Source organism: Capricornis sumatraensis, chromosome 7 (genome assembly GCF_032405125.1).
Source record: "Capricornis sumatraensis isolate serow.1 chromosome 7, serow.2, whole genome shotgun sequence".
Lineage (NCBI taxonomy): Eukaryota > Metazoa > Chordata > Mammalia > Artiodactyla > Bovidae > Capricornis > Capricornis sumatraensis.
The window spans coordinates 42,696,170-42,721,128 of record NC_091075.1 but is presented as its reverse complement, the minus strand read 5'-3'; the positions used below and the strand labels follow the sequence as shown (position 1 = coordinate 42,721,128).

The 24,959-nt window shown below is 41.0% G+C and overlaps 1 protein-coding gene across 4 annotated transcripts in view; it reads right to left on the bottom strand.

Annotated features, from left to right (window-relative positions):
- Nucleotides 1–2,414: 2,414 nt before the first annotated feature.
- Nucleotides 2,415–24,959, bottom strand: part of SLIT2 (slit guidance ligand 2) — a 403,061-nt gene continuing 380,516 nt past the window's right edge. For all 4 annotated transcript variants that reach the window (XM_068975688.1, XM_068975691.1, XM_068975687.1 and 1 more), the window contains 4 exons: nucleotides 11,412–11,566; nucleotides 4,677–4,968; nucleotides 4,252–4,463; nucleotides 2,415–2,715 (listed from right to left, as the gene is read on the bottom strand). In XM_068975688.1, coding sequence (XP_068831789.1) covers nucleotides 2,474–2,715; nucleotides 4,252–4,463; nucleotides 4,677–4,968; nucleotides 11,412–11,566 — 901 coding nt within the window. In that variant the 3' untranslated portion in view covers nucleotides 2,415–2,473. The remainder of the gene's footprint in view (nucleotides 2,716–4,251; nucleotides 4,464–4,676; nucleotides 4,969–11,411; nucleotides 11,567–24,959) is intronic.

Sequence of the window (24,959 nt, the reverse complement as noted above, 5' to 3'; positions counted from 1 at the left end):
ACTCACAGGTTTGTCCTGGGACATGAATGAGATATTTCACGTAAAGTCCTTTGTATAGCACCTGCTGTATGATAAGCCCTTAGAAAACAATGACTATTAAGATAACACAAATCTTTGCAAAAAGAAGCAACCAAGCAACCAGCCAGAATAAATACTATAAAAGTTTTATAAGGACTATATAATATTTATATAATTAAAATGCAGACATTTTAAAAAATAGTGAATAATTAGACATTTGTGTCTGTGAAAGAGGCGGAGTATGTGTTTGTGTGTGTGTCTGTGTGTGTGCGTGCGCTCATCAATGCAAGCTCACATACACATGATTTTCCTACAGGGGACTTCCCTGGTGGTCCAGGGTTTAAGACTCCATGCTTCCAATGCAAGGGGCGCAGGTTCAATCCCTGGCAAGGTAAATAAGATCCCATGTGTGGCATGGCTTGACGAAAAAAAAGACTCGATTTTCTTGCAGGGAACCAAAGAACTCCTGATGGGTGAGGGTTAATATTACTCAGTCAGTGTTACTTCCCTGGTATGGATGGCTTATATTGATATGACCAACGCTTGCCTGAGAGCACCTGTGGAGAAAGGTTCTCTTTGTCTTTTCAAAAGTTTTCCATTTTGGTTCTAACTGTGGGGAAAAGAACAACAGAAACAAAGTCCCATTTTGGTTTAGTTAGATTTCATTTTATAATATCTGGGGGGAAGAAATGAATTGAATATGCACTTTTTTTTATTAGCCAAGAATGTGTTCTGCCCTCCATCTCTTTCATGTGGCCACCCCAAACCCCAAGATGTGACAATATGCTAATCTCAAATCAATTTCTGGCAACAAAGAGGTACAAGTTTCCTTCCCTGTTCTCCTGGTATCACCTTAAGACATTCTTAAGGAAGGAGCTCTAAATAGCATGCAGTTTCTAAGAAAACCAACAAACTGAAGATGAAGTAAATATCTGTTTAATTTACATACATCAGTAGTGTAACTGATATTAGTCTGGAGAAAGACAAAGCACACTGAATTATACATGTACGTCTAGTTTTCTTTGTAAAAAAAAGTTTTTGGAAAGAAACATCTGCAACTTTACAAGGTACCCTGGGATTTTAACGAGGGAAGAGCACAGTCCACTATAAATTCTATTAATTCTACATTGTAATTTAGCAGCAAACATGTTAACATGGGAACATTAAAGTCATAAAGGAGCTTTATTGTTTGTGAAAAAAAAAATCACAGTTCTTGACATTACAACCTTTTCTCTCCCCTCCCCAACCACGGTAAAAGGGCAAAAAAAGGTCAACGAAAATATTCATTTGTAAAAGATCTACTTTTCTAGTGTCGATTGCTACACACCATTTCTGTTCTGTGAGGACATGCTGCAGAGGGGTGCTTCTTTCTGTACAGTGAGCGTCTCACGCATAGACTTTACATACCCTCTGCAGGTGTCCTGAATGAGGCCAGTAGGTCAGTGACACCAGTGGTCAGATGTCAAGGTAAACAAACAGATCAACACACATTTATCCCAAGATAACACCCTATGTTAGTACTATTGCCAAGAAAAAAAAAAACCCACAAAAGAATCCTGATTTTTAAGTTTGAAAAATGTACAAAAATATCAGGACAATTATAAATTAATATATATTAAAGCATCGAGAAACAGCAAAAGGATGGCCTAAAATGTTAAGTACAATGTACTTTGATACAATAAATATTTCTCATTGAAACCGAATACTGTATAGGGCTGTTTAGAACTCATAGAAACAAAAATTCATATTATTACTAATTTATTTATCAATAATCTATTGGTTCTTTATCATCTCCTTTGTCATTTATATTACAAAAAATTAATACTGGAAAACGGTAGATAAACACTTTTGTGTGCTTCTCCTGCTAACATGCTGACGTTTAAAAAGAAGATAAAATTTATTTTAGCACTCTCATCTCCTCTCATGAATGGAACCCCGGTCTTCAGGATACCTTATGTTTTGCATAAAATATTTCTCATCCATTCATTCTGGCTGTGAATTCTGGAGTTCCATTCATCTGCCTTGCACCCTCACTCACACACATGTGCTTGGTCTGTCCTTCCTTATGAACCATGTAGATGAGAACCAGGGCGCAGAGAATTATGCTCTGGGCAACTTCTCATCAGCAGAGAGAACCTTGTCTCTCTCTTGGGTATGTGCTTCTGCTGATCTCCAGCAAATTAAAGGCTGAATCCAAGTTATCATGGTTCGCATCATTGTTCTAATGCCTCCAGGTGTATCATTCTTTATACTTCTCCAGCATTGGGGAAGCTTTAGTTCAAGCATTTCTTTTTTTTCTAAATGCAGAAAAAAAGTCTTCATTCTCATAATAAAAATAAGTCTGTTCTGTATTTTACAATATATTTCAAATATTTCCACTATGAAGCATTCATGAGTCCAACAGGGTCAAGAAGTAGACAACATTTTCCAAAGACCAAAGCTGCCAGGGATGCGTTTAGGAGGTGCAGCGGGTACAGCCACACTTTACCACCTTCTCCACCTCGTCCACAAACGAGGACCCATCAGTGCATTCGAAAGAGTATTTCCTTCGCTTGCTCCTCAGAGGTCCGCAGCACTGCCCGCCTGCACAGCCCCCTCTGCATTCCAACCGAGACACCTTCTTGGTCGTCTGGCAAGCGGCGTAGCCCTGCTGCTTTTGGTAATAATCTCTTATCCGTTCCCCTCGACAAGAGATTTCTAGAAAAGAACAAAAAGCACAGGCAGTGTAAGGGCAGTTGCTGTAAGTTGTGCAAAGTGGCTATGAATCTACTGCTCTAAAAGTAGGGAGATGCTACTTTGGCTTCCGGTTTGTAAGGGCTATTTTCAGCATTTTGCTCAAATTTGCTATTACAGGCTGGTGGCACAGTCTGCTCTGTTCTTTGCAGAAGACTTCTTCTTGGCCTTTATTTTGAGCAAGTGAATATTCTATATGTGGACTATAAAAATACTATGCTTTTGGACCGACAAGAAAATTGGATTCCTAAATCTTCTCTTTTATATATCAAAAATATACATCTTCTGTTTTTATACTACTAACAGCTGGTTTTGCTTACTACAGGGCACCATTTCAGAGTATGCAATTTAATTTATTAGACCTAGAGTTTAATACCATTCAATCTGTTACTTAATACAAGTAACATTCCACTAACTTCATAAATCACCCGAGTACAAACTAGTTCAAAAAGAGCCATCTGCTAGAAGCCTCCACGGGCACGTTCCTTTCATCTCATCACCCCTGTCCGCACAACAAAATCTCTGCCAGCTGGAGGTGAAGCACATCCTGATCATGCAGACACAGGAGAAGGAAGTACGTGGGTTGACATGTCGGCCCATTTCTGTCGCTCTCTCCTACATAATTATTGCTATCTTAAATCAGTTAATGCTAAGGTCAAAGGTGATTTTGTCCTAAAGTTAGAACAGAATTATTAGCACCTTCTTTTCTGTGCCAGCAGATAAATGAGTGATCTATGCTGATGAGAACAGCAGATGAAGGTAAGAAAAGTGAAAGTGTTAGTCGCTCAGTCATGTCCAACTCTTTGCGACCCCATGGACTGTAGCCCACCAGGCTTCTCTGTTCATGGGATTCTCCAGGCAAGAATATTGGAGTGGATTGCGATCTCCTTCTCCAGAGAACCTTCCTGACCCAGGGATCGAACCTGGATCTCCAGCATTGCAGGCAGATTTTTTACCATCTGAGCCACTGGGAAGCCCAAAGGTAAGAAGGACTGAAGGAAATGAGCTTCTGCATAACAGAAAAAGGAGCATTTTCATAGCAAGTCACAACATGGGAAGACATGTGAAGTCCGTGTAAAATTCTGCCACAGAGGTTTGACAGTGAAAGTGAAAGTCACTCAGTTGTGTCTGACTCTTTGCGATCCCATGGACTATACAGTTCATGGAATTCTTCAGGCCAGAATACTGGAGTGAGTAGCCTTTCCCTTCTCCAGGGGAATCTTCCCAACCCAGGGATCGAACCCAGGTCTCCCTCATTGCAGGCAGATTCTTTACCAGCCGAGCCCCAAGGGAAGCCTGCCACAGAGGTTTAGTACCTTCCATATCTGTGCCTGCCTTACACTAGAAAGTAAATCAATAAGAGCAACTGCAAATAGTGCAAAGAGCTGGCATTTCTCAAGTCACTCTCCTCTCTGTGTGTCTCCCTTTCTCTCTTTTCAAAGCTGACGGACCCTCTTGCTCTGCCAAGAGAGAGGGAGGGGCCCAGCTGGCTCGGCTTACCTCGATCACAGCTGTCCCCAGTATAGCCACTGCTGCATTCACAGTAGGGCTGCCCCAGGCCTGAGAGCCTGCATTTCCCATGCTTGCACTTGATCGCCTGGCACGGGTTAAACAGATCCTCCTCTTCATCACAGAGGACGCCCCCATGGCCCTCTAGGCACTTGCAGCTGTAGGAGAACGCATTGATGGGCAGGCAGGTGCCATGGACGCATCTACAGAGCGGGAGGAATGCAAGGATGGAAATGCGTTAGGCAGGGAGGATAGGAACGGAGGCGCAATGGTGGAGGGAATATCAGGGAGACGGTGCTAATGGACTGACTTCTTTCTCTTCCCTCTATCCCTTCCCCCTTTCCTTCTTTCCCTTCTTCAGTATGGGTTTCAGGGTTGGAGAGTGTGAGTTTAACTCCCAAGCAGCCCAAACTCACTTATTTCCAAGACAGGGGTCATTGGTCCTCTGATCACAGAGGGGCCCTGTCCATCCTTCCTCGCACTCGCAGGTGAAGCCGGCCTGGCTGCTGGGCTGGCATGTGCCATGGGCACACACCTTCTTGTGGCATGGTTCACAGCCGGGCAGGATGCCGGTCTGCATGGGCACCTTCCGGAAGTCCTGAAGTTCGCTGTTGATGTAAAGGTTCCGGATACAACCGTGGAAGCTGGTGCCATTCTGCCCAGGGGCCTGGCGCAGAGCTGCAGCCACGTTGTTCTTCCCGGGCATGCCTGGGGAGGGACACCAAGTCAGAAGCCAGGTTCCCCGGGGTTCCTCAGCCAGGGGCCACCCGGACCCTCTTAGCTCTTCCAGTGGGATGGGAGCAGTCTGTACAACTCTTCTTTAGGAGAACCAGACAGAACAAGCATCCTGTCCTGTGGTTCTCAACCAGGGTGCACATCAGAATCACACCAGATCTTTGAAGAAATACTGATGCTTGGGACCTCAGCTCAGACTGATTTGATTAGATTACCTGGGTGGAGTCGGGGAGGGAGAAGGGATGTATGTTTCTTCGTTTTTATATTTTGGAAGATGCTCTAGGCAATTCTAATGCACAACTAGAATAAAGACCCTAGGTTCACTGGCAGTCCATTTTTAATTTTTAACATTTGGTTTTTAAAAACCTTCAGTTCAGTTCAGTCGCTCAGTCGTGTCCGACTCTTTGTGACCCCATGAACTGCAGCATGCCAGGCCACCCCATCCATCACCAACTCCCGGAGTTCACTCAAACTATGTCCATCGAGTCGGTGATGCCATCCAGCCATCTCATCCTCTGTCGTCCCCTTCTCCTCCTGCCCCCAATCTATAAAATCTAAATTTGGGTCACTGTACTTAAAAGTAAGTGGGAATGGGAAAGGGATCCCTGCTCCTTTACCTCCACACCCAACTCCAAACCTGGACACACACCCCTGAAGCCTAGAGTTTCACAAAGCAGTTTTTATTCCCTGACCAACCCCAGGGCCCAGAGAGCTCAGAGGGCATGCTCAATGTCACTAGTAAGACTAGGTTAGAATTAGGCTGATAAGACAAACTTCCCTAATCTCAGGCCATAGTTCAGCCCGTTGATTTTCAGAGGATGAGAACTGAGGTTCACAAGGACCATTTGCCCCAGTCCTGACAAATTTCAAGCTGGCAACTAGTCCAGTGCAACACTGGCAACGTCCCAAGCTCAGCCACAGATGTCATTGCCGGAAAAACTCACCCTGCTTCCTATCAGGATAGCACCTCATTCACATCTTATTTATTCCCTTGCTAATTGGGTGAAACATTCATATTCCAAGAAATTGGGGCTATAAAAGAAATTCTTCCAAAACCAGAATTTGCAATCTTGTGTGTTTGTGTGTGTGTGTGTGTGTGTGTGTGTGTAAGTGCTTAGTCGCTCAGTGTGTCTGACTCTTTGTAACCCCATGGACTGTAGTCCACCAGGCTCCTCTGTCCATGGGATTCTCCAGGCAAGGATACTGGAGTGAGTAGCCTAGCCTTTCTCCAGGGGATCTCCCCAACCCAGGAATCGAACTGGGGTCTCCTGCAATGCAGGCCGATTCTTTACCAGCTGAGCTACCAGGGAAGCCCCATATATATGTACATGGGGCTTCCCTGGTAGCTATATATATACATATATATATATATATACATACACACACACACCACACATACACACACATATATGTGTAGTGTGCTAAGTTGCTTCCGTCATGTCCGACTCTTTGCGACCGCATGGACTGTAGCCTGCTAGTCTTCTCTGTCCATAGGATTTCCCCAGGCAAGAGTACTGGAGTGGGTTGCCATACCCCCCTCCAGGGGATATATATATACACACACACACACAAACACATACAAATTATATACACACATAAATGTATACATACACACATATATACACACATGTATATTCCACTAGTGACAGTCATCTGGTAACCCTCACTTGTTAAAGCTGAGGTATCTTTCCATGACCTAAGCCAGACCCTGAAATAGTTCCTGAATGGGATCCTACATGAGGCAGTCGGGGAGGGGATGGAGCCAAGGTCTTCAGAGCAGCTGACATTCTCCCCTGCACTTGACTCTGAGTTACTGGCTGGGGTCCTGAAGCTGGGAAAGACCATGGCTCTCACTCTCTAGAAGGTTTGTTGGTTATAGAGACCAAGAACCATAGTACTCTCTGGGCCCTACCCTCTGGGTAGCATCTTCTCTCCCATTCAAAGGAGAACCATTCGAGGTCTAGCAGGCACCAAAGTCAGACAGTGGCTTATACAAAACCACTAGGCTAGAGGTCAAAGCCTGTATTTTTGGACTGTGTGCATTCGGGCCAGTCATTTCTTCTCTCCTGGGGCTCAGTTTTCTCATCTGTAATGCCCATGGACGTACCACCTGTTTCCCAGCTTGAAATACCTAAGACCCACCAAAGGGGGTGCTGTTCAGAAGGAGGCTTCCCAGGCCCCCTTCTTTCCCCACCTGAGATTCTGACCCAGAAGGAAGGGGTGGGCACAGAAATGTAAACATATAGCTCAGGTGAATCTGATGAAAATGGGCCTGGTCACACTTCGACAGGTACTGAATTAGGTGTCGTGGATTGAAAGTTGTGAGTTTGGGTTTTTAGTTTGCCTGTCTGGCCTCAGTAACTGGATCGCTTCCTAGAATGGGGTCAAAAGGACAGAATGTTCCATTTCCAGGAAAGGACTCAGTTCAGTTCAGTCACTCAGTCATGTCCGACTCTTTGCAACGCCATGAATCGCAGCACGCCAGGCCTCCCCGTCCATCACCAACTCCCAGAGTTCACTCAGACTCACGTCCATCCAGTCAGTGATGCCATCCAGCCACCTCATCCTCTGTCGTCCCCTTCTCCTCCTGCCCCCAATTCCTCCCAGCATCAGAGTCTTTTCCAATGAGACAACTCTTTGCATGAGGTGGCCAAAGTACTGGAGTTTCAGCTTTAGCATCATTCCTTCCAAAGAAATCCCAGGGCTGATCTCCTTTAGAATGGACTGGTTGGATCTCCTTGCAGTCCAAGGGACTCTCAAGAGTCTTCTTCAACACCACAGTTCAAAAGCATCAATTCTTCGGCGCTCAGCTTTCTACACCATCTAACTCTCACATCCATACATGATCACTGGAAAAACCATAACCTTGACTAGATGGACCTTTGTTGGCAAAGTAATGTCTCTGCTTTTCAATATGCTGTCTAGGTTGGTCATAACTTTCCTTCCAAGGAGTAAGCGTCTTTTAATTTCATGGCTGCAGTCACCATCTGCAGTGATTTTGGAGCCCCCCCAAAATAAAGTCTGACACTGTTTCCACTGTTTCCCCATCTATTTCCCATGAAGTGATGGGACCAGATGCCATGATCTTCGTTTTCTGAATGCTGAGCTTTAAGCCAACTTTTTCACTCTCCTCTTTCACTTTCATCAAGCGGCTTCTTAGTTCCTCTTCACTGTCTGCCATAAGGGTGGTGTCATCTGCATATCTGAGGTGATTGATATTTCTTCCGGCAATCTTGATTCCAGCTTGTGTTTCTTCCAGCCCAGAGTTTCTCATGATGTACTCTGCACGTAAGTTAAATAAGCAGGGTGACAATATACAGCCTTGACGTACTCCTTTTCCAATTTGGATCCAGTCTGTTGTTCCATGTCCAGTTCTAACTGTTGCTTTCTGACCTGCATATAGGTTTCTCAAGAGGCAGGTCAGGTGGTCTGGTATTCCCATCTCTTTCAGAATTGTTCACAGATTATTGTGATCCACAGAGTAAAAGGCTTTGGCAATGCTGACTAAAAACTCTTCTTTCCCCCTTTTTGAAAAATGTTCTTTTTTAAAAACATAGAATTCTATTTATTTACTTTCTTTGTTGTTTAGTCACTAAGTAATGTCCAACTCTTTGTGACCCCATGAACAGCAGCACGCCAGGCTTCCCTGTCCTTCACTATCTCCTGGAGTTTGCTCAAACTCATGTCCATTTAATCGGTGATGCCATCTGACCATCTCGTCCTCTGTCTCCTCCTTCTCCTCCTGCCCTCAGTCTTTCCCAGCATCAGGGTCTTTTTGCAGTGAGTCAGCTCTTCACATCAGGTGGCCAGAGTATTGAGCTTCAGCTTCAGCATCAGTCCTACCAATGAATATTCAGTGCTGACTTCCTTTAGGATTGACTAGTTTGATCTCCTTGCTGTCCAGAGGACTCTCAAGAGTCTTCTCCAGCACCACAGTTTGAAAGCATCAATTCTTTGGTGCTCTGCCTTCTTTACTTACTTACTTATTGGCCATGCCATGTGGCATGTGGGATCTTACTTCTCCAACCAGGGGTCAAATCCATACCCTCTGCATTGGAAGCACAATCCTAACCACTGCATCATCAAGCTTCTGGCCCAAGCACTCCCATTCCATACTTATTTATTTTTGTAACCACATTTTAAAGGGGTCTTAGAAGACTCAGTGAAATGATCTCTAATGAAAGTGTAAAAAAATCAGGTGAAGGACAAGTCCAGAAACAAACCAAAAGCCACAGAAGTTAGACTCTGTAAGAAGTGAATGTCAATTGCAGGTGGCTTTGGGTGCAGATAGGCCTGAACTCAAACGAGGTCTCTATCATAGCTTCATAGCTTTGTGAACTTGGACATGTTCTAGGAGTCCCTGAGATAACCCCTTAGCGATTATAAAACAAAAAATCATACCTACTTCCTACATTCTCTGGGGGTAAGACTGTAAAAGAAGCATTATGCTGAGAACACAGCAGATGCTTAGCAAATACAATTTCTTTTCTCTCCAACCACAGGCAACAATGGAGGCTCTTGCCTGTTAATGAATCCCATAGTGTGATTCCCATGAAGCAAACAGATCAGTCATCTTGCTGCCCAGACTTTCTATAAGGTACTTTTATTACAATGCCTTATGGTTTCATGAGGATGTGACTGTCTTCTCCACTCCCCTGGGTACAGAAGGGATGATTCTTTTTCAGTTTTTTATTCTTTATGCCTCTATTAACTTAGTTCTTAGCTTATGGGAGGTGCTCAATAAATCTTTACAGAATTGTACCAAAGACTTTTAACTACTTTAAAAAAACCTGAAATTCTACAGGAGTGTTCAAATTGTCTACTGCTAAAATTATTAAAATCAGTGGTGCTCTGGAATTTCAGAAATTTTTCAAAACTGCTTTTAGGGAAAGCTTTGAGGGGTTGGTAAAAATATGTAGCATCCCCAGGTTGTTCCTGTGAAAATAATTGATGTAAAGTTTAAAATACCTGTCATCGTGAAAAAATTGGTTACATTGACCTATTCAGAAACTTTGGCTTATTTATCTGTAAAATGGGTTGATTTCATCAGTCAATTCATCTCAGTTCAATGAAATTTAATTCGATGCAACTCAATTCACCATCATATGCTTTCTTACTCATTTGCTTGAAATTTGAAATTCTATCTCCAGGTTATATCTACTCCTCCAGATTTATGCAAGAGTGCAAGGATTCTCTCAGTTCAGTTCAGTTCAGTCGCTCAGTCATGTCCGACTCTTTGCAACCCCATGCATCGCAGCACGCCAGGCCTCCCTGTCCATCACCAACTCCCGGAGTTCACTCAAACTCAAGTCCATTGAGTCGGTGATGCCATCCAGCCATCTCATCCTCTGTCGTCCCCTTCTCCTCCTGCCCCCAACCCCTTCCAGCATCAGAGTCTTTTCCAATGAGTCAACTCTTTACATGAGGTGGCCTGAGTACTGGAGATTCAGCTTTAGCATCATTCCTTCCAAAGAACACCCAGGACTGCTCTCCTTCAGAATGGACTGGTTGGATCTCCTTGCAGTCCAAGGGACTCTCAAGAGTCTTCTCCAACACCACAGTTCAAAAGCATCAACTCTTCGGTGCTCAGCTTTCTTCACCATCCAACTCTCACATCCATACATGACCACTGGAAAAACCATAGCCTTGACTAGACGGACCTTTGTTGGCGAAGTAATGTCTCTGCTTTTCAATATGCTAGGTTTCCCTACTGCGGTTCTTTTTCTTTGTGCTCCTTCAGATCTCTGTCCATCCCTTATATTTGTTTATCTGCCTTCTTGTTGCTTAAAAATAGTCTTCACTCTGTATTTTCAAGCCCTAAACCACCTTTCCAACCTTCTCTCTTTATCATTCCCCTTAAGGTCTGAGCTCAACAGAAGTACTTCCCATTGCCCCAGTACAATTTGTGAATTTAATTTGTTCATTCATTCATTTGGTTTCATTAATAACTATCCCATCCTGTAGATGAATTTGTGACTAACAGTAAAGACACTCAAGCATAGTGACATCTGACTGAAGCTGGTAGTGTTACCCTCCTTATTGGAGCTGGGGTGGGTCATGTACTCCTCAGTTTGCATCAAACTTGTTTTCTCATCTTTTTCATTGTCTGATTTGACTTATAACCAGCTTTCTTTTTCCATACACCAGATCAAATAATTATCTGATGTGCAAATCAGCTAGCAAGTGATAGACACAAAAGAAACATTAATGTCCTCCACCCGACTACATATTAGTTAGACCCAGGGTCAGCATTACAAAATAGACTCTTACACCCATCTAGGACTCTTTCTTTTCTATCCTTGCTGTTCATCAATGATTGATCAATGACCATGGCACCAGGCATCAACAACTTCAGCATTAATCTGTGATGAGAATCATGGGGTTTGGGAATCCATGAAATTTGAGAAAAGGCTTACCTCCGACATAGAGAGGGGAGTCAAAATTCAGAGTGGACTGCTTTGACAAGTTGGTAATGATTTTGGGGCTCCCTCCATCCACTGAGAGCGAGAGACTTTGATCCAGGGCAAGTAGTTCCACAATGTGAAAATTTCCATCATTGATTGTCTCCACACTAAAACAAAAAACAAAACACAATACCTTAGCCGATTCTCCAATTATCTCTTTATTAAAGAAAAGGAGGTACAATACAAACTGGACCAAGTTCTTTTGGGGAAAATATACTCCTATCTAACATTAATAAAGATAAGTAACTGATTTTAAAATGAATACTTTCAGGGAGAAACAATCCTTTTTTATTTCTTATGTAACACAAAAGTGTTCTTAGGTAATACAAAAGTTCTCCCATTGGCTGCCCAGTTGTATCCAACTCTTTGTGACCCCATGGACTGCAGCCCACCAGGTTCCTCTGTCCATGGGATTCTCCAGGCAAGAATACTGGAGTAGGTTGCCATTTCCTTCTCCATGGGATCTTCCCGACCCAGGGATTGGACTCAGGTCACCTGCAATGCAGGTGGATTCTTTACCATCTGAGCCACCAGGAAAGCCCTCCCACCGGGATAAGTGGAAATGAGTACATTTTATTACTGTCTAGTCACAATCTTCTGGTTTGCAGAAATTACAAAACCTAATGTATGCATTTTAAATGCTATTAGAGTTTTTCTTCTTCAGCTGCTGTTACTCCAAATTGTGTTCAAAACACAAGGAGCCTACAGCTGTGCCAAATATACTCTTTAGGCATTGATGTTAGGGGATCACTGGTCTCTGCACTCTCAAGCACTACACAGTAACACCTACCAGAATCAAACATGCACATAAATACAGGAAGAAGCAATTTGGTAAGATCACTGTAGTTTTTGAAATTTGTTAATTGAAAATATACCCTCATTTTATTTGCAATTTTCAGAAGATTTTCCATCAAATGATATTACTATGAAGATGATTATGCTCAGTGGAGAGGCGGGAATAGCAGATTAATTGGAATGCTTAACAGAGTCATATCTAGAGAATCTAGTGATGATAATGGTTCTTCAGTTTCTCTTCTATAACTTTAAAGGGCCAGGTCTAACAATCATTACCGCCACCTTCTAAAAACTTTGAGAGGGCTTATGGAAATACATAAAATGGACAAAAACAAAGAGATTAAGAATTTTAGGTAAACAGAACATGACAGCTGAAAAATGAAGTTAGGGGCAATTAGTAACTAGGTGCTATAAGGTTTAAAGGTGACTGTTACTTTAGTACAGTGTTATATCAGGCCAATGAAACAGGGGACAAACAAAAAAATAGGACTGATAGCGAAAATTAAAGAACAAATATTTGAGATATTGATTGGAAAGACTGGAAAAATGGTTCAAAAAGGGAAATATGGGAACATATAATAGGAAGACTGGGAATACCTAATACTCCCCAAGCAAGTGTGCATGCGTGCTCAGGCACTCAGTTGTGTCTGATTCTTTGGGACCCCACGGACTGTAGCCCACCAGGCTCCTCTGTCCATGGGATTCCCCAGGCAAGAATACTGGAGTGGTTGCCATTTCCTCCTCTAGGGGATCTTCCCGACCCAGAGATTGAACCTGCGTCTCCTGTGGCTTCTGCATTGGCAGGTGGATTCTTTATCGCTGAGCCACCAGTGAAGCCCTCCCTAAGCAAAATGATTGCTTAAATTTCCAGGCACTGATACTTAAATTTGCAAATAGGTCAAACCTGGAAAATAATGAAAAAAATGTATTGACATTTCTGTATCGTTCTTATCACAGGAGTCTAATCATATTTCATTGTTCGCCAGCATAGACCAAAGTGTTTTTTGTGATTTGACAATATAAACCATAATGTACAGCTGTGAAAACACTTGATGTTCTCTGGTCTTAAGTAGTTAAAAGTGTCCACATATGTGGGGATTTTGATAACCTGTTTCAGATATCATCTTGAAAAAAATAAATGTCAGATGTGGCAAACAATTTTTTTGCCCCATACACATTTAATTATCCCAACAAATGACACCACTAAAATCAACAGAGGAGATAATATACAAGGAATACAGGTAGGCTCGCTTTCCCTTGGGGTTCAGCTGGTAAAGAATCCACCTGCAATGCGGGAGACCCGGGTTCGATCCCTGGAGAGGGGAAAGGCTACTCAGTTCAGTATTCTGGCCTAGAGAATTCCGTGGACTGTATAGTTCATGGGGGACATGGTTGAGCAAACTTTACTACATTTCCAACTACAGGTGTGCTCACTCGCATCTGACTCTGTGACCCCATGGACTGTAGCCTGCCAGGCTTCTCTGTCCATGGAATTCTCTAGTCATCAGTACTGGAGTGGGTTGCCATTTGCCCCTCCAGGGGATATGTCTAACCCAGGGATTGAACCCATGTCTCCTTCATCTCCACTAGTGATCAGCAGATTCTTTACCACTAAGCCTTCTAGAAAGTCCAATATACAAAGAAGATACTTTATAAATAAAGCTACATATCAACTGTTAGTGATCTTAAATATGACTCTTCAAAAGGCATATGCTGAATAGTAATAGTAACTACTAGTTAAACATACAGATTTTGGAGGCAGATAAACCTGGATTTGAATTCTGGTCTTGAATTTATTAAATGTTTAACTTTAGATAAGTTACTTAATTGCTAATAAACTTCAGTCATCTCTTCAGTAAATGTTAACAAATATTCCCCCTTCCTATGGTTAAACTGAGGTCTATCCCTGTGAAATATTTTTTTTTTGTTTGTTTTAATTCAGAGCAAAACATCTAGCCTATAGAAAGCACAAAGTTAAATGGTATGCATTGGTATTATCATCTGCATCACCATCATTATATAAATAATTGGATACTATTTCAGGATCTTCTTCAAGAGGAAATTAAATTAGTTCAGCTTTCTTTTTAACATTGACTGTAAGATGGCACTAAAGATTGGTAGAAATATAACACAAGCACACAACGCTAGCACTATTGTTGTTCAGTCACTCATTCGTGTCCAACTCTTTGCGACTTCAGGGACTGCAGCACGTCAGGCTTCCCTGTCCTTCACCATCTCCTGGAGCTTGCTCAAACTCATGTCCATTGAGTTGGTGATGCCATCCAACCATCTCATCCTCTGTTGTCCCCTTCTCCTCCTGCCTTCAGTCTTTCCCAGCATCGGGGTCTTTTCAAATGAGTCAGTTTTTTTTGCATCAGGTGGCCAAAGTATTGGAGCTTCAGTTTCAGCATCAGTACTTCCAGCAAATATTCAGTGTTGATCTCCTTTAGGATGGACTGGTTGGATCTCCTTGCAGTCCAAGGGACTCTCAAGAGTCTTCTCCAACACCACAGTTTGAAACCATCAAAATTCTTCGGCCCTCAGCGTTCTTTATGGTCCAACTCTCACATCCATACATGACTATTGGAAAAATCATAGCTTTGACTATATGGACTTTTGTCAGCAGAGTATATGGGTCTTTGTTGGCAAAGTAATGTCTCTGTTTTTTAATACACTGTCTGGGCTGGTCATAGCTTTTCTTCCAAGGAGCAAGCGTCTTTTTATTTCATGGCTGTAGTCACCATCTGCAGTGATTTTGGAGCCCAAGGAAATAAAGTCTGTCACTGTTTCCATTGTTTCCCCATCTATTTGCCATGAAGGGATGGGACCAGATGCCGATGTCTTTGTTTTTTGAATGCTGAGTTTTAAGCCAGCTTTTTCACTCTCTTCTTTCACCTTCATCAAGAGGCTCTTTAGTTCCTCTTCTCTTTCTGCCATAAGGGTGGCAGAAGTCTGCATATCTGAGGTTATTGATATTTCTCCCGGAAATCTTGACTCCAGCTTGTGCTTTATCCATCCCAGCATTTCTCATGATGTACTTGGCATATAAGTCAAATAAGCAGGATGACAATATACAGCCTTGATGTACTCCTTTCCCAATTTTGAACCAGTTCTTTGTTCCATGTCTGGTTCTAACTGTTGCTTCCTAACCTGCAGGGGGCAGGTATGGTGGTCTGGTATTCCCATCTCTAAGAATTTTCCACAGTTTGTTGTGATCCACACAAAGGATTTAGCATAGTCAATGTAGCAGAAGTTTTTCTGGAATTCTCTTGCTTTTTCTATGATCCAAGCACTGCTGCTGCTGCTGCTAAGTCGCTTCAGTCGTGTCCGACTCTGCGCGACCCCATAGACGGCAGCCCACCAGGCTCCCCATTCCCTGGGATTCTCCAGGCAAGAACACTGGAGTGGGTTGCCATTTCCTTCTCCAATGCATGAAAGTGAAAAGTGAAAGTGAAGTCGCTCAGTCATGTCTGCTTCTTAGCGACCCCATGGACTGCAGCCTACCAGGCTCCTCCGTCCATGGGATTTTCCAGGCAAGAGTACTGGAGTGGGGTGCCATTGCCTTCTCCAGATCCAAGCACTAGTACCATACAAATGGCATGTGTTCTCATCAGTAATAAGCTTTTTAAGAAAAATTTTTGTTGGAGTATAGCTGATTTACAATGTTGTGTTAGTAACAAGGCTTTAATAGATGATTTCTCTCCCAACTAGCCCAGGAATAAAATTCTATGGAAAATAATCTTCTATGTTGGTTGCAAACTTGTGTTTACTAAAAATCACTGAACTGGAAAAAAAAATATGTAATAAACTTATAATGAGAGCTGAAGATTATGAAAATGCATGTGAGATATATAGATGTAAAACTTGTTTTTTGATCCTATTTTCCCATTTATAAGTGAAATTCAGAATGACTACATTTTTCTCTTCCCAAAGGCTTTCAATGTCTAATCTGATGATTCCAGAACTTGGTAAGAGTTACCAGTGAACTTAATTCCATCTATATTTCCCAGGAATCAAGTGACGCTTTGCCAAGCTTTTAAACAGATAAGTACTGTGAAATTAATGTTTTTAGGTTCTTTGGTTTTAAGATGATATTCTGCGGATGGAGCCTGAAGAGAATATGGCCAAGCTAGGAGTATTCAAAATTAGTGTTTTCATGCTGTTTCCTTAAGCCAGAGATCTGGGGTTTGTCCAGGAGTTCTTTATTATCTATATACCCTTTTAAAATAAAAGCAGTGATTGACACACCGGTTGTTGCAGAATAAAACTGAGCCATCATTGATTTTACAGTCTATCATGGTCATCTCATACCTATCCACTTGCAATGTGTAACATCCTTCTGCGTCCTGATAAGTATTGACAAACACTCTCACTTCTCCCTAGGGAACTATACATTCCACGACTCACAAAAGTCGCAAGTGAACCACTTAACAGTGAACCTTTCCGCTGGGAACATAAATTGCACTTACTACCGTATTATGTAATTCAGTTTTACTACACTCATCTATTACCTGAGATTTGTTTTCTTGTGTTTCTAAATGGATGTGTGAAAGCTGTTACTCAATTGTCTCATGCTTTGCTACAGAGTTTAAAAACTTGGGGCTTAAAAGAAGAGGGGTCTTAAATTGTCTTTGATTGTCTTTATATCTGCAGGACACATTAACAAGGACAATATTTCTTTCTCCATGGTTAATCTTCAGGTATTTCAGTAGTGAAGATAAATATTTCACTTCCTTCGCTTATGTGAACCCCTGCTTTTTGCCTTAAAAATTTTAAAGTATTTGTTGGCATACTCTGTGCAGTGGAATAGGAATCAGAAACTAGACAAATTCAACTGGCCATCTCATTTTGGTATCTCTGGGCTAAAGATGCTTCATCTGTGAAGTAGGAATGCTAATAAAACAATTTTCCTGCCCAATTGTTTAAGTGGAAAGAAATGAGAAGCCAAATGGGATTAAATGTATTTATGTACTTGCATAAGAGCTTACAGAAGAAGTTTTTACAAAATAATTTATCAAGTAAATGTATTTTGGAGCAAATTCCAGATCTTCCTCAACTTACAACTGAGGAATATACTCACTATAAAGTGAAAAGTACGGTTAAATTGAAAATATACTTAATACACCTAATTAACTGAACATCATAAGCTTAGCCTGCCTTAAGCATGCTCAGAACACTTATACTGGCTTCAGTTCAGTTCAGTTCAGTCGCTCAGTCGTGTCGACTCTTTGCGACCCCATGAACTGCAGCACGCCAGGCCTCCCTGTCCATCACCAAAGGTGATGCCATCCAGCTATTTCATCCTCTGTCATCCCCTTCTCCTCCTGCCCCAATCCCTCCCAGCATCAGAGTCTTTTCCAATGAGTCAACTCTTTGCATGAGGTGGCCAAAGTACTGGAGTTTCAGCTTTAGCATCATTCCTTCCAAAGAACACACAGGACTGATCTCCTTTAGGATGGACTGGTTGGATCTCTTTGCAGTCCAAGGGACTCTCAAGAGTCTTCTTCAGCACCACAGTTCAAAAGCATCAATTCTTCAGTGCTCAGCTTTCTTCACAGTCCAACTCTCACATCCATACATGACCACAGGAAAAACCATAGCCTTGCCTAGATGGACCACTGTTGACAAAGTAATGTCTCTGCTTTTCAATATGCTATCTGAGTTGGTCATAACTTTTCTTCCAAGAAGTAAGTGTCTTTTAATTTCATGGCTGCAGTCACCATCTGCAGTGATTTTGGAGCCCCCAAAAATAAAGTCTGACACTGTTTCCACTGTTTCCCCATCTATTTCCCATGAAGTGATGGAACCAGATGCCATGATCTTCATTTTCTGAATGTTGAGCTTTAAGCCAACCTATTCACTCTCCTCTTTCACTTTCATCAAGAGGCTCTTTAGCTCCTCTTCACTTTCTGCCATAAGGGTGGTGTCATCTGCATATCTGAGGTGATTGATATTTCTTCCGGCAATCTTGATTCCAGCTTGTGCTTCTTCCAGCCCAGCGTTTCTCATGATGTACTCTGCATATAAGTTAAATAAGCAGGGTGACAATATGCAGCCTTGATGTACTCCTTTTCCTATTTGGAACCAGTTTATTGTTCCATGTCCAGTTCTAACTGTTGCTTCCTGACCTGCATATAGGTTTCTCAAGAGGCAGGTCAGGTGGTCTGGTATTCCCATCTCTTTCAGAATTTTCCACAGTTTATTGTGATCCACACAGTCAAAGCCTTTGGCATAATCAATAAAGCAGAAGCACATGTTTTTCTGCAACTCTCTTGCTTCTTACAGTTGGCCAAAATCATCTAACACAAAATCTATTTGATAATAAAGCATTGACTATCTCATATAATTTATTGAATATTGGATTGAAAGTAGAAAAGCAGAATAGGATAGTTGTAAGTATACTGGTTGTTTACACTGGTGGCTGACTGGGAGACCATGGCTAGCTTGCTTCCACTATCTAGCATCTCAAGAGAGTATCATACCACATATAGCTAGCCTGGGAAAAGATCAAAATTCAAACCTCTAAGTATGGTTTCTACTGAATGGATATTGCTTTTCCACCATCACAAAGCTGAAAAATCATTAACTTGAACCATCATAAGTTGGAGACTGTATGTATGTAATTTAAATGAAAAGGCTCTAAAAATAGAGAGAAACTTCTACATTTGAACATAAGGTAGGAGTCACATGTAAAACAATAGTATTTGCACCTGAGTCCTTATTCTTCAGCATCAGTGTATCTGAACATGAAGAGTATCCATAAATCTCAGCATTACCCATTATCCTACTCTGCCTAGACTAGGCACTTTACGTTAGTTACTTCCAAGTCTCCCCATGAAATGGAAGCGCAAATTGTCAAAGTTACAAAGCTGATAAAAAGTGGTGCCTTCCCATACAGCCTGTCAAGCTGAGTTATTCACCTTGGAAAGAAGACTATATAAAGTCTATCTACTGTCTGTCTTTCCAATATTAATTCTTTTTTTCTTAATGTAAGCCTGTATGTTGCATAACCCAGAGGCTGTGTAGCTAAGCGAGCCTGACAGTCTGCAGAGGCAAGTCCTCTGAAGTTGTGCAGGTTCCCTGAGTAATGAAACTGATGAAGGCATGGTCTGGTCCTGTGCTTTTGTAATGCGTACATCTGATTTCCTAATTTTTAAATAGTAATGACTATGTTTTCAAAGAAGCTGTCTGGTTTGGAAAATGACATTAATTTGAATCTAAAGAAGGAAGCAGACAATTGTGATTAACAGTTTTTTTTAAGTTTCTGCCTATCTAGATGGAAAGAAGGTCTTTTGAAGGGCAAGTGATTATCAGCCTACTTGAGAAAATAGTGTTATTCCGTCCCTGTCTGAGGGACTACTGCCTGATGCTGGCTTCAAGTTTGGGCTGTCATTCATTCATTCATAGCACTATTAATAAGTCCCTCTTTATGCTATTCTCTAAGCACTCTAACAATTAGGCATGCATGCCATATTCTACATCCATCCATTTGTTGGGCTGCTTATGGCATCTTTGTTGCTGCTGATTAGCTCTCTTAGCAGGGTGCAGGCTAATATTTAATAACTGGCTCTCTGAAAAACAGAATGAGTCTGGATTTGTAGCATCTGGTGATTACTCTGGTGGAAAATATTCCCAACAAGGCTGACATCAACTATGAAGTCTTGAAACTTGGATAAGAGAAGCAATGCACACCATCAGCTCTCAGAGCACAGCTCAGATTTTTCTTTCACACAAATGGTTTTCACACAATTACTTTCACACAAATGGTTTTCACATTGTTGTCCCTGGCCCGGAAGATCAGATGGAAACGAAATGAAAACTGAGGCTCATCTGGGATCTGAATCACAAACTAGAGGGTGGAGCCCAATACTCTGTATTTTAACATACCTTTCAGGTGACTGTGGTGCAGCTTATGTGAAAACAATTGCTCTGCACCAGTGCACGTATGCAGCCCCTGTTAACAGTATACATGTCTGCAGGAAATCATGTAAGAAATATAATGAGGGAATGTGAACACCACTTTAGTTCTGCTGGAAAAGAAAACCAGTACTACATCTTGATTTTCTTAAACACACTTACAACTTGTTAAGTACTACCTCTAAATGTATTTCCATGAAATAATGGTTCTCATGTCAATTCATTTGGGAAAATAATTGACATCTAAGATCAAAAATTTTAAACCCGAAATACACTACAATAGAAACAATATTAATGGATGCCAATTTCCCCTAATTAAACAGATTTCATTTTACTAAAATAAACAAAATCCATTCCCATTAATGTAGAAAATTAACTAGGTAATTCAAACAATGCACCTGGTGTACAAAATTATTCCCATATGTGATGCTCCAATGGCACATTAAATAATGCATAATTTGGGAAACAAAGTCTTACCAAGGTATATTTCATGTAACATAAAATCATTCAATGAACTGAACTCAAATTCTCCAAGGTAAGGATATGTAAAAGTATTCCCTTTTAAAACATTAGTATAATGTATATTTAATAAAGTTATATAAAGTGGAAACACATCAAGATTTGAAAATTTCATTCAATCAAAGAAAATATTTATTAAGCCCCTTAGGTGAAAGCTGATGGCAACAGTATTATTGATGGGCTTTGCTGTAATGATGGAGATGTGGTACTTTTTATCAGAGTGCATATTCTTAGAAGGCCTGAGCAAGGACAGAGGCATTTAAATAAATGCTAGAAAATTATTAAGAGCAGAAATAGGGCTTCAGACAAATTTCAAGTTGAAGGTGAAAGAAAGAAAAAGGTTAAGAATAATTCATTATACCTACAATGACCAAGAAGATGGTGATGCCTCTCAATGAAATTACGAATGAACCAGGGTGAAGCAAAGGAAATGAAGTTAGTTCTGGACATTCTGAACTTATGATCCAAACAGCTATCATCACTTATTATTTGGTATGCATTATAAATACTCCACATGTATCGAATCATAAAATTTTTACTACAGTCCTACAGAGATGAAACTGTGATTTATTATCTCCATTTATCAGGTGAGGACCAGAATTTGACCAAGACACACAGTTAATAGCAAATCTGGGACTTGAATCAAGGCAGACTGTCTTTAGAGTACCTGTTCTTTTCCATTGCTTCAGTTTTGGTTTTGAGTTGTAGTGATGTTCAAATGGTTTAAAAATCAGAATGATATAAAATTGTATTTATACACCAGTTGTGACTCCATCACATTCCTTCCTCTCTATCCCTAGTTTTTTCTTTATGAAAGTACATGAAAATAAAAATGCAAAGACACTCCTCTCTACCTTACTTTGTTTTGACACTGCTCTCTACACTTTTTTCTTTTGAACTGAGCAACAGACCTTGGAAATCTTTCAATATCTTACATAGAGAACTTTCTCCTCTCTTCCCCTCCCTTACTCCTTTTTCCTTTTATAGTATATTCCATTGTGTGGCTGCCCATTTAAACTTGGGTTGTTTCCTAACTTTTGTTTTTAGAACCAACACCACAGTGAGTTACCTTGTGCATACATCATTTCTATGTCTCTAGGTATACCTTTGGGATAAATTTCCAGAAGTGGGAAAGCTATTTCCAAATTCCCCTTCACAGAAATTAAAAACATGATATACTTCTAGGATAGAGGATAGAGGATGCACTTTTAACTCTTGCTGCACTCCAGAAATAGACACCAGAAAGATTTTCCTCTGTTGTTAGAAGGAGATGATAATGAAGACAAAGTAAGGTAAAAGTGAGGACAGAGCTAAGTGTAGAATCAAATCCTCAAAGAGACTTTATGGGGTAGGTACTATATTATTCGGAGAAGGCAATGGCACCCCACTCCAGCACTCTTGCCTGGAAAATCCCATGGACAGAAGAGCCTGGTGGGCCGCAGTCCATGGGGTTGCTAAGAGTAGGACACGACTGAGTGACTTCACTTTCACTTTTCACTTTCATGCACTGGAGAAAGAAATGGCAACCCACTCCAGTGTCCTTGCCTGGAGAATCCCAGGGACGGGGGAGCCTCATGGGCTGCCGTCTATGGGGTCACACAGAGTCGGACACGACTGAAGCGACTTAGCAGCAGCACTATATTATTACTTACAGATGAGAACTCTAAAGCACAGAAAAATTAATATTATGAATTCTGAAGCACAGAAAAATTAAATACCTTGCTACAGTTTATATATAGCAATTGAACAAGCCTAGATCTGAACACATCTTAGCCACTATGATTTAGTTCAGTTCAGTTCAGTCACTCAGTCATGTCCGATTCTTTGTGACCCCATGAACTGCAGCACCCCAGGCTTCCCTGCCCATTACCAGCTCCTGGAGCTTACTCAGATTCATGTCCACTGAGTTGGTGATGTATCCAACCATCTCATCCTCTGTCGTCCCCTTCTCCTCCCACCTTCAATCTTTCCCAGCATTAGGATCTTTTCAAAAGAGTCAGTTCTTTGCATCAGGTGGCCAAAGTACTGGAGTTTCAGCTTCAGCATCAGTCCTTCCAATGAATATTCAGGACTGATCTCCTTTAGGATGGACTGGTTGGATCTCCTTGCAGTCCAAGGGACTCACAAGAGTCTTCTCCAACACCACAGTCCAAAAGCATCAATTCTTTGGCGCTTAGCTTTCTTTATAGTCCAGCTCTCACACTATGATTATTACTTCTCAAAAACTAGATTCTCCTAAGGTGTTGAAAGAATTCAGTGTTCTTAATAGTGTCTATGTCACAGGAACTTTTTTCCTACTTATTTGGAATACTACTTTGGTCATATATATATACATGTACATTATCTATATCAGTAGATCAATAAATCAATCTATGTATGGTCTCTCTATTCAAATTCTTGGTGACTGTTGCTTCTTTTCTTTTACTTAAAAATAATGCAATAACATTTGTCGATTGTTTTGATATAAACTTAAGAGCAAGAAATAAACAAATGCTATGTTTTCCCTGGACCTCATAACAGATGTCTCTATTAGATGATCTTCAAGCAGAAACCTCTACTTCTGGTTCATAACAAAAAGTGTGTGATATGATACTATTCTTTTTTTATAGATGTTACAAGGTATACTCTATTGTTAGGCAAAAATAGTAATGAACATAAACTCATAATAAGCTCTTTAGAGTAAGTCCTCATTTGGATATAATCACTTGGGTTTTTACAACTCATCTAGAAGCATTTTAAGTGTATTTTATGTGAACACTAGCTTTAATAAGCCAACTCCAAGAACTTTTACTATAGTTTCTGACAGTTCTATGCTGTTTCATTGCATAAAATAAGACAAACAAACAAAACACCAAAAATGAACCATAAAATCAATACTCTGAAATCTTTTTAGGAGCTGAAACAAATTGAGGCTATAAAATTTAAGACCTAGCAACATTGAAAATATTGGCACTAGTTCATCACCATTTAGAGATGAAGTAACTATTGTAATCTACTTGGAAACCAATAATTATGTGTTTGTTTCCAGGCTCTAAATATTCCCAAGTGGGTTAGCTTACCATGAAAAGGACTTATTGAATTCCATTCATGGCTACAATCGGCATCTAATTCCCAGAACCATTGTGAAAGATTAAATAACATGTGAAACACATGGAAAATATATAAGTATGACGTCAGTAACATAGAGGTCAGTATCTCCATTTTATGTCTCAGTCAGTGCCCACAAGCTTGGTGCCCAGTGTGTTTGGTCTACAAATGTGTTTTGTTTGCCACAAATGGCATTTAAAAAATGTGAATCATATTTAAGGAAGGATATTTAAAGTGTCAATTTTTTTCTTGAAAAATCAGAAGTTCTGGCAAAACCTGGGTCCACATTTTCACATGGCAGCATTCAGGGAGACCCGAGTAGAAAAGGTCTAGTCCTGTTTTGACAAAGATTTGCTTTTAGTTCACTCTCCTTACAACCATTCCTATTATGGTGCCAACACCAAGGCTATTTGTAATCCAGAAATGCTTCTCTAAAAGGTTAGAATCTTTTCAAGAATAAAAGAATGAGAGCACATATCATTTGTTTGCAATTAGCCTACAGTTCATTTAAGTTATCCACCTGGAAAAACTGACTGCCTATGAATTTGTGATCCTGCTCTAGATGGTGGCAGTTATTTAAACATGTGAAGAAATAAACTCGATAACTAGGTAACTTGTCTGCCAAATGATTGGTGTTGAGACCCAAAGGAGGGGCTCTGAAGGTTATGCAAAAAGCATACTTTGAGCAGTGTATCTTCCTCCATTCACATATCAGTATATCATTACCGCATTCAGTATATCATCAATTCAGTATGTTATTAGAAACTTCCAAAATGAATCATACGATTATACACATCTTGGAGGTGTCCATTGGCTTCTCATGTGTAAGCTTCTTAAGGGCAGGAACTTTGTTGCTGAAAGCTTAGAACTATGCCTTACACACGTCAAGTGCTCAATAAATACAGACTGCATGAATAGTAACTTTAAATTTTGCCCTGTGCTGGGCACCCTGCATCTCTTTCTCTAGAACTACTCTCCATCCATCTTCTCCCGGTGCCGAGCCCTGAGAGGCTCATGTGTGAGCTACATTACCGAGATCAGTGGGTGGTCTGATGTTTTCTGGCATCTGATTGGCCAGAAAGAAGCATGGGCAGGAGGCTGTTGGGAAATCGAGTATTTAAAACCCTGATTCCTTCCCTGAGGCTTGAAAGCATTCCTCCATTGAAGGTGGAGATGCTTCTT